The sequence below is a fragment of the Mesoplodon bidens genome, assembly GCF_964165515.1.
Source record: "Mesoplodon bidens genome assembly, chromosome: 10".
Lineage (NCBI taxonomy): Eukaryota > Metazoa > Chordata > Mammalia > Artiodactyla > Ziphiidae > Mesoplodon > Mesoplodon bidens.
This window is the reverse complement of record NC_138172.1, coordinates 85,349,258-85,364,496: the sequence shown is the minus strand read 5'-3', so window position 1 is coordinate 85,364,496 and position 15,239 is coordinate 85,349,258. Positions and strand designations below refer to the sequence as shown.

At 42.3% G+C, this 15,239-nt stretch overlaps 2 protein-coding genes across 26 annotated transcripts in view; one reads left to right on the top strand and one right to left on the bottom strand.

Annotated features, from left to right (window-relative positions):
- SLC17A1 (solute carrier family 17 member 1) overlaps positions 1–15,239 on the bottom strand; it is a 269,472-nt gene that overhangs the window by 16,607 nt on the left and 237,626 nt on the right. For 20 of the 23 annotated variants that reach the window (XR_014016750.1, XR_014016751.1, XR_014016752.1 and 17 more), the window contains one exon: positions 10,344–10,444. The exons of 1 other annotated variant lie outside the window; for it this stretch is intronic. The gene's annotated coding sequence lies outside the window, so the exon portion shown is untranslated. Of the gene's footprint in view, positions 1–9,839; positions 9,915–10,343; positions 10,445–13,075; positions 13,110–15,239 lie in introns of those variants that run through there. 2 more of the 23 variants (XR_014016761.1, XR_014016771.1) reach the window with 2 other exon arrangements.
- CARMIL1 (capping protein regulator and myosin 1 linker 1) overlaps positions 1–15,239 on the top strand; it is a 317,704-nt gene that overhangs the window by 290,795 nt on the left and 11,670 nt on the right. For all 3 annotated transcript variants that reach the window (XM_081245158.1, XM_081245157.1, XM_081245156.1), the window contains exons 32-34: positions 4,203–4,315; positions 9,644–10,079; positions 13,691–13,772. In XM_081245158.1, the coding sequence (XP_081101284.1) occupies positions 4,203–4,315; positions 9,644–10,079; positions 13,691–13,772 (631 nt within the window). The remainder of the gene's footprint in view (positions 1–4,202; positions 4,316–9,643; positions 10,080–13,690; positions 13,773–15,239) is intronic.

The window sequence follows — 15,239 nt, the reverse complement described above, 5'->3', positions numbered from 1 at the left end:
GATTTGATTTCTTTTGTTATAGATCTGTTGATGAAAAAGATTAATAGTCAATCTAAGAAAGGAATGGAAAATTTCATTTCATCCAACCTGAGGATTATAACCCGGGAGACAGTTTTCCAGAAAGCTCTGAGGACTATTCTGCCTGTTAGAGGTCGAAACACAGTTATATAAGTTTTTGAGACAAAGGGTTATACGTCAAATGGTGTACTGACAGTTTACACAATCCAGACCTGCATGAACAAAGTGAGAAGTGGGTCATCCTGACCCCTAACAAGATTAAAAAGGAAGGTTATCGCCTAAGGAGGTCCGGTTAAGGCAGAATGCACAATAGAGACTTTAAAGGGGAGAGAGGGAGGGAGGTTCAAATGGGCAGAGAAAAATTTTAAGTTTAAATTTTTCTCATCTTGCCATAAAATACGAATTTTATTTCATCAGATCTATTCAGATTACCTAATTCTCCTTGAGACCACTTTGGTAATTTCTCTTTTTCTAGGATATTGCCCACTTAGTCTAATAGTTCATTTAGTTGTTTTTAGAAATTCTTTTGCATTTTTAATCTCTTCTGTATCAATAGCTGTGTCCCATTTTCCATTTCTAATATATCTTAATTCCTCTCTCCTAATTTTGCAACCTCATCTTAGGCAACTAGTCTTTTTCAAAGAATTAGCTTTACTAGTCCTCTCAAGTTCATTAATTTTTGCCTTATTTTTTTTTATTATATTTTGTTTCTTTTACTTCCTCTTGGATTCCTTTTTTCCTGGCTTGATTGCTTGGCTCTTAATTTTCCATGTTTCTTACTGTCTAATGTATGCATGTAAAATTTCAAGATTATTCAACTCACTAATTAGCACTCTTCGGGTGTTTTTTGCTCAGAGTCCCTAATGTACCTAATTGTCCTTCCTTCCTGCCCAACTCTCTCCCTCCCCCCCCCCCCCCCCGGACTGTGGAGACATGAGAGATTTGGCAGCTGCCTTGTCAAAATCCAGGTGCACCCCCTACAGTGCTGCCCTGGTGCATTCATCTTAATAATCCAGGAAGAGGAGAACGGAGGGTGGTCTGATTGTCTTTAGTCTTCATAATCACCGGCTTATCTTCTAAGCATTCACAAATTATCTTGTTAGCATTTACTTATACACCAGAGGTGAAATCTACCTTCTTTATTTCTCAGATACCAACAACAGCAATTTCTGATTTTATTTGCAAAAGCCTGCTTCTGAGCACAGGTGCAGTTGGTTCCAACTAGCTCAGGGCTAAGGCTTCTGCTCTCCCTTTGCAATAGCTCCGCTCCCCTTTTTAGTCTGAAATTTATTCTCCTTGACATTAAAGACCAAAAGCAAATGGAATTTTGAGAACTTCGGATGTCTGTATGTCCTTTCCTTTCCTTTTGCTGGATATTGAGCTAAAACAGCATGTGTGTTTGGCTTTGAACTCTCCTGACAAACCGCATGTCATTTTAGTCTTCAGCTTCTCTGCTGCTCTTCTTACAGGCTGCTGACACCTCTTGCTTTTAACAGATGCACTTTAAGCTGCATCTCGCTCAAGGTCTCCCAGTGATCCTGGACTTCTCTTAATCTCTCTGCTCCCAGTCTCTTTATCTCTAAAATGACAGGGTTGGACCTGGGGTGGTGGGTGGGGTCTCCAAGGTCCTGTCCAGCCCTAAAAACTGGCCTGTCCTACAGGACAGGAAACCAGATTGCTTTGTTGAGCCCTGTGTGCCTCCATCTCTGAAATCCATTGATTGTTCTTCATGTCCCCAGAGACCTTTTATGCTAGCTGTGAATTGTTTCAAAGCAGGCAAAAAAGAAAAGGGCTGAAAGGAGAAATTATATTAGTAAAACTTTTTTTTCCCCCTCAAACGGGAAGAGGAATTTGAGAGGCAGCCTCTGAGGGCAAACGAGGGTGCCCTGGAAGGAAGCCCCATGTTAGGACCACATGTCCTGGGGTCACATCCTTCTCATCCATCAGTCAGGTGACCTGTGTGGGCACCCCTCACCCTCTGAGCCATGGTTTGATCTACTAACCAAAACCTAGGATAATGCTATCTTTCCTTTGCAGTTCAAAGGGTAGGTGTGAAGATGAAATAGTAAACTATCGATCACTGTACAAACTTAGGGAGCTATTATTACTGTAGAGATTCCATTCTTTTACAAAAGGAAAAATGACGATCCAATTAAGTTCTGTGCTACTTTGTCTTTCGTAATTAAAACAAAAGTTATTCAGTGAGCTGCTTTCTCTCCATAACTGAATTCTCGAACTTGGCTGATTCTCTGCTCTCTTGCAATTCACAAGAAAGCCTTCCTCCACTATAAAGCGCCATTCAGATGAGAGGTCTAATTGTTTTCATTATTTACATTTCACAGGGTTCTTGGTCTATTACCTATTATCTGCTCACTTTTCAGCATTTCACAAATGTGAACTCAAACACACAGCTCATTTTTATAATGGACGTTGCCAGTGAATAATTGTTTAAAGCAAATGATGGGTCTTTTCTTTAAACAGTGCCTGTGCAGACAAGAGCCAGTTTCCCCCAGAGGCAACTTGAGACTTGCAAATCAAGATTTCCCACTGCTCTGTGGCAAGACATCCCGCCCAGATATCGCAACCACATGGGAATTTGTCCTCTGCCCAACAGAATGGGCAAGATACATGTCCTTTCTCAATGGCCCACAACCTATCTGTGTGAAATATTAATACACTATTGCAGACACAAACCAAGCATGTTACTGAGTCCACTATGAGTTGTCCATTCAAAGAGAAAAGCTAGATTGATGAATAATTTCCATATACCTTCTCACCAGCTTCTGTCCTGAGACTCAAGCTTTTGACACCTGCCCCTGGATTTCCACAGCACCTCAGATAACACTGCCTGAAACTGGACTCATCATCTTCTTCCCCAGGTTGAATCTTTGACCTATGTTCCCTAGAATGATGCTCCCATTCACCCAGCCTGGAAACTTCAACCTCATCTTAGGCAATGTCTTTCTTTCTCTTCTCATTTCCCTAGTACTTAGTCCCTCATCTCCTCCAGATTAGACTAAACAATCACAGAAGTCTTTCGTTTGTGTTCCTGAACAGATTTCCCTAGTTATAATCCCTGGCTTCTCCAGTATATCCTTCATGCTGCCCCAGAATCATCTGACCAAAATACAGGTTGGGCCATGGCATTTCTTTGAGGCTCCCTCTCACCTACAAAGTAAATTCCGCACTTTTTAGCATAGGATTCAAGGTTGTTCACTGTCAGTCCTTGTATTATTATTAGTTGGGAAGTATTCATTCAACTAGAGATAATGAGAGATACTGAATTAAAAATGACCTAAATCATGAGAAATACTTATTTTCTTACTTAACAAGAAATCCAGAAGTCTCGGGATCCAGGACTGGTTTATTTAGCACAGCATAAGCACCCAGGTGGTTTCCCCTGTTCTGCTCTTTCATCCTCAGCATGGTGGATTTTGTCCTCAGGTTTGCTTCCTCTTGAACTCCAGGTGGCTGCTGCAGCTCAGACATCACATCCTCTCTCCCACAACCATGCAGAAAAAAATGCATCCCTTCCTCTGCAGGAAAACCTGCCCATGAGCCCTCTTGTAACTCACTGACCAGACCTGTATCACATGCCCATGCCTACCAGTCACAGACAAGGCGATTAATGTATTTGACTTGTTCACATAAGTATTCCATCTTGAAATCAGGGTCCTTCCAGCAAGCAAGAAAGAAAGCAGGTGGTGATGGTGGTGGGGTGTTTGGAGTGGCCATTTTTAGTATCTGCTAGGGTTAATACTCAGCAGTTAACTCTATCCCTAAACCTCAGGCCCTGGCCACCGGAGTTATTACTGTTCTCAAAACTTAGTGTATGTATCATTTTCTCATGCATTCTCTCTTCCCTTACCAATGTGCCTGCAACGCCTTCCTCTGCTTCAGGAACACATGACTCTTCATAGCCTGCTAGGTTCCAGGCTGCTTCTGAGACAGCTGTCAGACTTAACCCTCCAGCAGGCTTTGTGTTTATAGTGCATTTCCCACTTTTGTTTCTTTCTACCCTTGTTACAGTTGTAATGTGACTCCTATTCCAGTAGAATATAAGGGCCCTATGTCAGTCAGTCTTGTCCTTCCCGTGGCCTTTATCACAGTGCCTTGAATCTAGCAATACATGTTTGCCCAATTAAGTTGAATGTAAATTAATATCACACCTGTTTGGTTTGCAGGGCTGTGCTACCAGCCTAGTCTCCCAAGATGGTGAACAGAATGGTCTTATGGGGAGAGTGGATGAAGGTGTAGATGAATTTTTCACCAAGAAGGTGACCAAAATGGATTCCAAGTGAGTTCAGAGTCATTTCACTAATCATACTGTTTAATTCATATTTAAATTACTAACAATTACAAGTAAACTTAGTATGTACGAAGGCTCTTATTTCATATAAGTATGAAATGTATTTCATGTACATTTCATATAAGTACATTTTGCAGGGGATTTACTGTTCTGGTGGTTTGCAAATGTGATCTTCAGGTCAGCAACATCACTATCAACTGGGAACTTATTAGAAATGCAAGTTCTCAAACCTCTACCCCAGACCTACTGAATCAGAAGCTAGAGGTGGGGCCCAGCAGCCAGTGTTTTAATAAGCCCTCCAGGGTATACTGAGGCACGCTCGAGTTGAAGGACCATTGTACTCTTCTAAATCAGACCACAAAATGTACCTCCCCAAGGTATTTTTTTTAGGGCATCATCACATTCACCTGGGTATATCTAGGACAGTGGGCGTTGGCAGGCTGAAATTACTTACAGTGGACCCTTGAACAACGCAGGTTTAAACAGCACGGGTCCACTTATTTGTGGATTTTTTTCAACAGTAAATACTACAGTGCTGCACAGGCTGTGGTTGGTTGATCTGTGGATGTGGACAAACTCGGATACGGAGGACCTACTCTAAGTTATTTGTGAATTAACCCCCTTGTTGTTCAAGGGTCAGCTGTATTTTAAAATTCCTCACGTCCATAATTTGATGTATCTGGGGGCCCTATGTCATCGCTAAATGGCACAGCTTTAACAAACAGTGTCAAAATGACAACAGAATTAGTGAAGAGCCTTCAGAGTTAGCCTCTAAAAAGTTTTCTCTGTATTTTCTTATTAACAACATGGAGTTTCCTTAGAAGACAGTTCAATAGTACTTTTATTAAGAGCTTAACTTGAAACACTCCAGCCTTTAAGCATGACTTCTACCAAGTTACTTAAGCCCCAACTATATGCAGATCCATCCCCAAGTACACTCTGAATATGGATTTGTGTCTGTGAAGTATTCTTCACCTTGAGATATCAAATTCAAGAACAAATTTAACCATCCTGATAAGCTGAGGGTGAACAGGCCAGGCACCGGGAAGGAAGAAGCTAGTCCGTTCTATAGATTGATGTGCCTTATCTTGCCTTAGCAGGATGGTGAGGTGGGAATAAGTTAAATTTTTGTGTCCATAGCAGTATAACTTACCTAATGTTATAAGCTTTAGGACCCAATTATTTGTCTTCTTTGATACTTGAAGCTTGGCGTACTAGGGAAAATTCTATTCTCCTCTCCTTCAAGATCCAATGTAAATGTCATTTATTCAAAATAAATGTCATTTATTCTAGTCAGGGGAAAGCCCTGACCATTCCTCCCCCACCTCCCACCCCCAACCCCCCAAATTAATTGCTGTTTCTCTAGTGCTGAGTCAACCCCCCTTTTTTTTTTCATCCTCTGCACACATCTGTTAGGGCAACATAATCCTTCCAGAGTTTGTTTGGGTTTTAATTTTTTTACAGCGTGGGGAATAGATAGACATATTCTCAGCACAAAAGATTCAAGCAACACCAACATAAACTGAGCCAAACGGGAAAATCCTTCTTAATGACTGGCTTTCAAGTCTTTTCTTCCCAAAGGATGCTGTTCTTTACAAACAATGCCTGGGTCTTATTGTTCTTTATAACTTCAGTGTCTGACACAGCCCCTAATGTATCATCTGCCCTCAGTCACTATTGGTTTAATGAATCAAGACAGTCTTTGGCCTGTATCTGTATAAACAGATAAAATTGCAGGCTCTCCTCTTCCCAAACTTTGGAAATTGAGTTAGTGGAGAGATCTGTGCTTGTTAGATCTAGATCATCTGTGGTGTCACCGCCAGTGTGGTGTCCTCTGCCCTTAAAGCTGCCTCCTTCTTTAATAGGCTCTGAATGAAAGTTGGGCAAACTTTATAAGGTGTAAAACCCACTTTCTACAAAGATACTGCTCTAGGAGGATTCTCTTCATGTCCAAGTGCACACATAGAACTAGGTACATCAATTTTTGTCAAATAATGATGGAATCTACTAAAAGTTGTGATTTGTTTTATTTTGTTATATAAAACCAGATCATTGTCAGTTTGTTACGTAGAGGTCTAGGCATAGGTCAGACCATCAAGTTGTATGAAGGAAGTTTGAAAATCAAAGTTGCACATGCTCCTCATAGTTTAAAATGTCAGATGTTCTTCAAGGCTTTTTATTAACAAAAAAAGGCGGGGGGCTGTTTCTTTCCCTTTTCCCCAGAGGCAATTAATTCCTGTTCCTTTAGCTGTTTACTTTTGATTTTGCTTCCATATTTCTTTTTTGTTGTTGTTATTTTTTATTTTTCAGTTTTAAATAGTAACCATAACTGGTGGCTTCTTACTATATAGAGGATGATACTTTAGCTCTTACACAGTCTGACCCTTCTATCCACCAAACGCATGCAGGCAAACTCACACACACACACACACACACACACACTTTTCCTCTTCCTGCCATCTTATTTAGTTATGTCATAACTGTTGGTTACATCAGTGTTTAATGTTTACTTCATTATAAGCATGTAAATATTCACAGCTGAGTTATACAGTATGGTATGATTACATTTCCTTTCCTATACAACTCTTTTTTCTTAAAATTTTTATTGGGGTATAGTTGCTCTACAATGTTGTATACAGCAGAGTGAATCAGCTATATGTATACATATATCCCCTCCTTTTTGGATTTCCTTCCCATTTAGGTCACCACAGAGCACTGAGTAGAGTTCCCTGTGCTAGGCAGTAGGTTCTTATTAGTTATCTATTTTATACATAGTAGTGTGTATATACGTCAATCCCAATCTCCCAATTCATCCCCCCCAACCTCCATGGTGTCCATACGTTTGTTCTCTATGTCTGTGTCTCTATTTCTGCTTTGCAAATAGGTTCATCTGCTATACAACTTTTTATTTTCCCTGGAGTTAACAATTGTCTCCTTTTGCATTTGCTTAGTTTTCTGTATTCCTATCTCCTAAGTCTCCAGTAAAGGTATACATTTCCTCAAGTCTTCTCAGTTTCATCTTCCTGGGCACATCCTTCACTGCTCTCTGATCGCCCCAGGGTGACCTGTAGGCCTCGTCCCCTGCTGTCCTCCTGGGATGTCCCTTCGCTGTCTGCTGGGGGCCTCCCCTCGCTCATTCCTGTGTCTTTCCTGTTTCCTTTGGCTCGGTCATCGTCTTCCTTATTACTTCACTCTCGTTTGGTGCAGCACCTCCTCGGTTTGCTTGCTGAGAAAGGAAGCACGGGAAGTGAGATTCTGAAATGCGTATGTCTTGCATTTTGCTTAATAGTGTGACTAGGTATAGAACTCTAGATTGGAATCCATTTTTCTTTAGAATTTTGAAAACCTGGTCCCAGTATCCTCAAGCTTCTAGTGTTGCTCTAAGAATCCAGTGTCATCTTGAGCCCTGATCCTTTGTTTGTGGCTTGTTCTTTTTTTTTTTTTTTTCAACTGATTTTATTTATTTATTTATTTATTTATTTATTTTGCGGTACGCGGGCCTCTCACTGCTGCGGCCTCTCCCGTTGCGGAGCACAGGCTCCAGACACGCAGGCTCAGTGGCCATAACCCATGGGCCCAGCCGCTCCGCGGCACGTGGGATCCTCCCGGACCAGGGCACGAACCCGCGTCCCCTGCATCGGCAGGCGGACTCTCAACCACTGCGCCACCAGGGAAGCCCTGGCTTGTTCTTTTTTTCCCTCTTCTCAGGAAGCATTTGGGATCTTCTTTCTGCTCCTGGTATATTGACATTTTATGATGATATCCTGTGTGGGTTTTTTGATTTTGTTTTGTTGAAACCCATTTGCTAGGCACTAATGAGCCATTTCAATCTGGGAATTTATATTCTTTGGTTCTGGAGTTTTTCGTGAATTATTTCTTTTATAATTTCTTTGCTCCCTTTTTCTCTATATTCTTTTTCTTAAGCTCCCCTTATTGTTTCCTCTATTAATCCACTAGTTTTTTTTTTAACTGTTTCTCTTCTATTTCTTCATTCTTTTTCTTAGCCTATCAACTTTCTGTGCAATTTCCTGTCTTCCAACCTTGAGTCTTCCACTTATGCTATCACATTTTTCTATTATTCTTGTTTATGGAGTTTATTAACATGTATACCCCCTGTATACATGAAAGATCCTAAGGAAAACAGTAATTCCCTGAAATGGCCCACACTACCACCTTAAATACCACCTTCAGCTAAAGAAAGAAGAAAGATGGGGTTGGGGACTGTCTGGGGAGGTTATCCTGAACCAGATAAACAAGGGTACGGTCGTTATGCAGGTTTAAGTCCTTGCCTTCTCCACGGATAAATTTCTAGGGATTTAGTGATTCTATTTTTCCTGGTACTGAAAGGAATACACCCTTACAAATGGAGATTTTCCTTAGAAATGTAAATTTCTCTTACAAAAGGGTAACTACTCTGTTTTCAGAGCTTCTCCTGTGTCTGCTGTTCCTTAAAAAATAATCAGCCTCAAATAATCCTGTGCCAAAGAGGCATGTTTTGGGGTGGCACGTTCTGCTCCCCTTCACCTAAAATCCGTTTGCTTCAGGGCCTCCCCTACTAATGCTTTAGAGGTCCGCTTTCCCAGATTAAGTCAGTTTTCACTCCTAACTATTTTGGCTTCTGAACTGTTGTTTTTGCCTTTTCTCCCCTCTGGGGCTTATGCCTTTTTTTTTTTTTTTTCCCCCCCAATCCCTTACTGGGATTTTCCCGGGGACTCGGGAGCTAAACGGGTTATTCATTCATCCTTCCAGCTTTAAGTGAAAGGCAGTGATGATACCTCCCACTCAACCCACATCATTTACACTTTCTCCCCATTCATTTCCTGACAAACCTCTACCAAAGCTTAACTGTCTGTTTTTTCATGTTGTTGCCTCTTTCAGTGGTGTTACATTTAAGCAGGGATCCGGATCTTGGTTTGAGCACTTAGGGCGGAATTTCAGATGTTATCTAATGACCATGGAAGGATTTTAAGGGCTTAAGGGGAAATCTGGCCCTTTCCAGTGCCCGCCTAATTAAATAAAGCAGTCCGTCACCCACCTATGTCTTGGGTGGAGCCCCCTTTTCTGGAAGTTCTCTAGAGCATTTAAACATAAACTCACCTGTGCTCTCAGTCCTCCCAGTCACATCAGATTCCCATTGTTGATTTGTGTGGATATGATGATATTCAACATTCCTTTCTATTTCCGAAGTCAACTTTTTTTTAAATGCTTCAGAATGGTTGCCGTATAAGCAGCAATCTCCCTATTTCTATTTTGACTGATTCTTGCTGGAGCTTTAATTACAGTAAACCCAACAGGATTTGTTCTTTTGAATCACAGGAGAGGGTCAGCAAGAGGCTCAGAGTCCCATGAGCTCAGTGAAGGAGGAGACGAGAAGAAAAAGCGAGACTTTCGGAAAAGTGGCTTTCTCAACTTAATCAAACCCCGGACCAAACCTGAGCGGTCACCAACAGTCTTGATGACAGAAGAACTCTCCTCTCCAAAGGCAGGAGTCAGAAGTCCAGCTGTGGACACCCCCAGGAAGGACACGAAGCCAGCCGAGCACAATGGCAGTGCTGATCGGGTAGAGGAGATCAAAACACCTGACTCCCTAGAAGAAAGTCAAGGGGAAGACGTGGGGAAGGTGGACCGGAGTGACAGCAAGGGCAGCCCCCAAGGAGGGCGAAGGTACAGGGTCCAAATGATGGGCAGCGGGCTGCTGGCGGAGATGAAGGCCAAGCAGGAGATGAAAGCCAAGGCTGCTTGCTCACTGAAGGTAAGGGAGGAGGGTCTGTTCTGACTTGGTTGCCTTTGTCGTTTTTGTCTCCACTCGGTTTTTATGGGCAAGACAGGTGCAGAAAAATAACCTGTGGGTTAAATAAAAATCCGAAAACACGACTTTTCCCTAAAGAACCCGGAACACAGACCAGAGGGCCTGGTCTTCCCATGTTTTCCTGCTGGCATGAGGGTCACGCTCTCCCGGAGAGCCTCAGCCTGGCAAGGTCAGACAGTGGCTGAAGGTCCACGGGCCTTGTCTCACCTGCTCAGGTGCTCCTGTGCGTGTCACAGAAACATGTGACAGCTGTGCCAGGGACATGCTCCACGCTGGGGAAAGACGGTCTGTTGAATCCAAATGGAGACCTGAGGGTGATTGGAGATAGGAAAGCTGACAGAGGCAAATTATTGAAACCCGATTCCAGTTATATCAAGGGAGATCTATTTTTCAGTTATTTCAGAATTTATGTCCTTTTCCAAACCTGAAAGTTCCTTGCTAAATTCCAGGTTTAAAAGTCAAAGTATTCTGTTAGAGTTAATTGAATACTTGACCATTGAGATATGTTGTCTATTGCTATGAAGAAGCACTTTATCATTTAAAAATTGCTGAGTCCCCCCAAAATCTGACTTAATGCATTACTTATTTTTGAACTTTTAAAAATATAAGTTGTGTATTTATTTTTTTTCTCCTTTTACCTCTATTTTTTCCTGCAGCTACTTGAGGATTGTATCCTTATTGTGATCACTAAGATTGATATGTTTAACCCAGGTTTTGGTTTCTGTGCACTATCCTGAGCTCTTTTATGTTTGTAAAACTGGGTTCTCCAATGAAAGGAAAATTGCACATCGATTTTTATTTGAATCAGAGTAAAATAGTTCATCCCAATGAACGCTTGATTTTCAGGAAGTAAATGCTTAACTGTTTACCAGGACATGCAGGGCTGTTTTATATTACTTCTAAACAACTGATTATTTTTTCTTTAAATCCTGCACCCTGCATGATTTCACAGCTGTTCACCGTAGTTCAGCACCGTTATCTAGCAATTTTCTAGGTACACATCCCTCCTCAGTCACTCATTAGCCGGCTGAGGAGCTGAAACTACACTCTGTTAACATGGGAGGCGTGTTGTGGCCTCACTGGTCAGAATTCTGAACACTGCGACCACATCATCGGTGAGTCACACACCCAAGGAAATGTTTACATTTTAATCTGTTTCATAGACTTTCCTTCCAACAAGCGATGTGCTGTTTTCTCTAATGAGCGGTTTATTTTTATCACTGTTTCCATTGATGAATAGCTGCCTTTTGGTAGAAAGATGAGAAGTGTTGGAGGTTTTTTTCCCAGGTGCTTTGGATTCGATAAATTGGCTCCAAGTGACAAAATTCTTACGGTTTAATTTGTTCAAGACTTATACTAATGATCTTTGAGCACCATCTAGTGTCTATTAAAACAAGAATAAAAATCCTTAGTATTTAAAATTGGAACCAGTCAAGGGTGTTCTATCAGAACTATAAAATAATGAGAACGTGTTTTGAAAATTAGTTTTAGAATATTTTCCCCTAAAATTCCATGACTGTGTTCCCTATAAAGTTAGCAACATAAGCACCAGAAGTAAATATACTATGATAAAAAATATATATATATAATATATATGTGTGTGTATGTATATATATAGCCTTCACTTTCCTCTGGAGTAATTCTCTTTACACTACTTACTTTTAATATATGTATTTATTTAAAAATACATACATTTTCACAGAAAGCACTGTGAAAACGAAAGTATGGTATTTATTATTCATCAACAAAGGAGAGTAACAGGTATTGAAAGCTTAGCGGCCACATCTTTTCTTCTGGGGCCACCTCGTCAGCTGCCTGCACTCAGAGACAATTGACATCAGGTTATTTTCATCCTCATTCCGCACAGTCATTTTGGGGATTTATAACTACCTCAGAAAGCCTGGAAGGAAAAAGTGAAAACAACTCCTAGGATTAGATTTTAAATGTAGGCAAATGAGGCGCCCAGGGTATAAAATTTAAGGAGGCCCTTACTCTCAGATGCCAGCCCTGCACTTGCATGAGCCTAAAAGGCAGTTTCCTCTTAAGCAAGGCGCTCAGGGCACAAATTTAACTTCTCTTCATTCCTGGCCCTGTTTAAATACTCCACTTTATCATTTTTATCTGAGCTTGGATACCCACGCCCTTGCCTTCTAAGAAGCTATAAAAGGCTAGGTCAGGCACTCTGATCTCTGCATCTGAGGACCGGTTTGGCCCAGCCTCTAGACGGCTGGGGGAGGGGGTACTAAAGCGCCCCCTGCTGGTTTCGGCTGGCAGTTCATGGCTAGCCCCTGGCCCTGCGGACCTGCGTCCGGGCTCAGAGGCCTCCACGTGCTGCCCCTGGCACGGCGCTTCCCTTCCTTGGGGTCACTTTTCCATAATGATGTCAAATAACGTGCCGTTCTCGCTGTGGTACTTGTGTACACACTTCCTCTGAGACCTCAGTAACCACCACTAGTGAAAGGGGAACTTCCATAGGCTCGCTGAGAAATTCCTCTGCACTCCTGCCATGCTCCCCGCTCCCTCCTGACACAGCTGGCACTCCCGGCGGATGCGCGGCTGTGGCAGATTGTAATGAGGCAGATCTCAGCTGTGTTTCAGATCATCTCTCCTGTATCATCGGAAACAATTTAAAGCTCGGAACTGGCAGCAGATTATTTGCTTTTTAGGTTTGTCAGAAGCGTGAGTTGAGCAGGAACCGGCAGGCTGAAGCTCGAACTGTCTTAGGAATCTTTGTGCCTCCTGGTCCACCCGCCCCTCTTATTTTTTTTTTTTAGACGGGAGGCAGATGTGGGTCATCTCTGCCAATAGGGTTCTCGGGTATCATTGAGCAAACGATAGCCTTTTTTTTTTTTCATATCTTTTTTGTATCTAAATGCCTCACGCTTTTGTGGACTTCCTGCCCCATAAAGCAGAGGCTGATTCCTCCCTCACCATCTCACCTTCCTTGTCTTTGCCATCATAAACTCCTCCCACCTGCAGATTTAAAAAAAATTAATTCAGACCTATTTATACTTGCCTCCTAAACTATAGATGTGTGTCTAGTGCTTCTACCTCAGTGGCAGGGAAGACCCTGCCCATTTCAGGCTCCTTCCTACCTATTTTGTACACTGAGGTTGGGAAGGTTTCCACTGCTTTTAGATCAGTGGAACCCAATCTGGAGAGGGCCCTGGAAGCAATTAGAGTTATCAGTGCCCCCATCACGTGGAGCATCAGGGGCTGCAGAGCCCGCCTAGGTGTTCAATCAGAAAAACAGGAGATGTCACCATGCCCACTGGCTCCCTCTGGCCCCACCCCTCTGTACATGGGGAGCATCTTGAGGGAACTGGCCGCACCTTGGACCCCAGAGCCCTGATTGTAAACACAGAACAGAGCATGTCTCCCATGGTTTTGTCCCAGCAGCAGAGCCTCAGGGAGATGGGGAGGTCGGACACAGTCATTTTAATGACAGTAGAGTTAAGGAGCCATTATTTGTTGCCAGTTATTATCTGCTTTGTTCTTTTTCTTACACTTTAAAAAACTATGCACTTTTGGGGCGGGGCACTTGAATTTTTTAGAAACTTGGAAATGATGCCATCTCCCAGGATTCTTCCAGCCTGGCCTTGAGCAGCACAGAACGGTTGGATGGAGGTGGGGCAGGTAAGTCAGGCCATTGCCGTCACCCCCTTAAGAAAAACATGTTCTGATTCCATGCATCAAATGTGATTGACAGAAGGCAAATAAAGATGGAGAGCAAGGATGGGCCTGTGTGTTACATGTTCTCAGCTTTAACCTAAAAGACCACAGCCCTCTACCTGCCCAACACCTCCCACCACAGTAGCCTGGCATCTGGGCAGGGCACCTTTCCCTGTTTCCCAAAGGGAAGAGACTTCATTGAGAAGTCCTCCTAAACTGTGGGCATTTGGAGAGGGGACGTGGCTGATGAATTAATTAAATTTAATTTAATTAATTATGGAAGTATAATTGACCTACAACACTGTGTTAGTTCCAGGTGCACACCACCGTGATTTGATATTTCTATTACAAAATGATCATCATGATAAGTCAAGTACCATCTGTCACTGTACAAAGTTATACCAAAATCACTGGCTGTATTCCCCATGCTGTACGTTTCATCCCTGTGACTCATTTATTTCGTCCCTGGAAGTTTGTACCTCTTAATCTCCCTCACCTAATTTCACTCATCCCTCTACCCATTTCTTCTCTAGAATCCACCTGCTTGTTTTCTGTATCTATGAATCTGTTTCTGTTTTACTGATGTTTTTAAAAATAGGCCATACATGGTATATGGGAGGAGGCCTTTTTAACTGACGTGAGGGGATGCTCTTTTCTTTCAGCTTGAATATTCCTGAATATCCGATTTCCTTTGACCCTCGGACTTTTCAGGTGCAGAAAGAGAGTAAGATACTTTAGATGCAGACTGGAGAGTTACTTGTAAATTGTGCAGAAATTACCTCATTTTACTGTTTGACGTTCTTGTGTTTGGCTATAGCATCTTTATAAGGTAAGAGTTGGACTAAAACTCATATTCAACTGGCTTATCTTTGCCTCTTATCTGGATAATTAAGGCAGCAAAAGCTATGGAGGCGGGGCATGAGCTGATGCTCCTGGAGTGGTTCTCACTAGACTTGAGGTTCTGGGCATCAGCACAGCGCTCCTCTCCCAGGACCTGCAGCCAGACCCCTAACTGATTGTCCTCCGGAATGGAGGCACCTGCGGTTGGTTAGACCTGTACCTTGTGCCAGATCTAAGGAAGATCTGATGGCTTCAAATGGATTGAGGCCTGCTCTCCCCCCCTATACACACGTATGGACATGTACCCTATTAAATATGAGGCTTGTCATCTCTGGAATAGTCAAGGGTGATCAGAAGAGCACCACGAAATTCACCATTTTTCTAGCAAGAATTTTTGTCTTTCACCAGCGTGTTTTGATTCTAAAAACATGCTAGAAGAGCATGTTCCTGTTCTAAAATATCTTTGATGACAGATACAGAAAACAAACTAGTGGTTACCAGTGGGGTGAGGGGTGGGAGGAGGGGGCAAGATAGGGATTAAGAGGTATAAACTGCTAGGTACTATATAAATAAGATACAGGGCTGTAATAT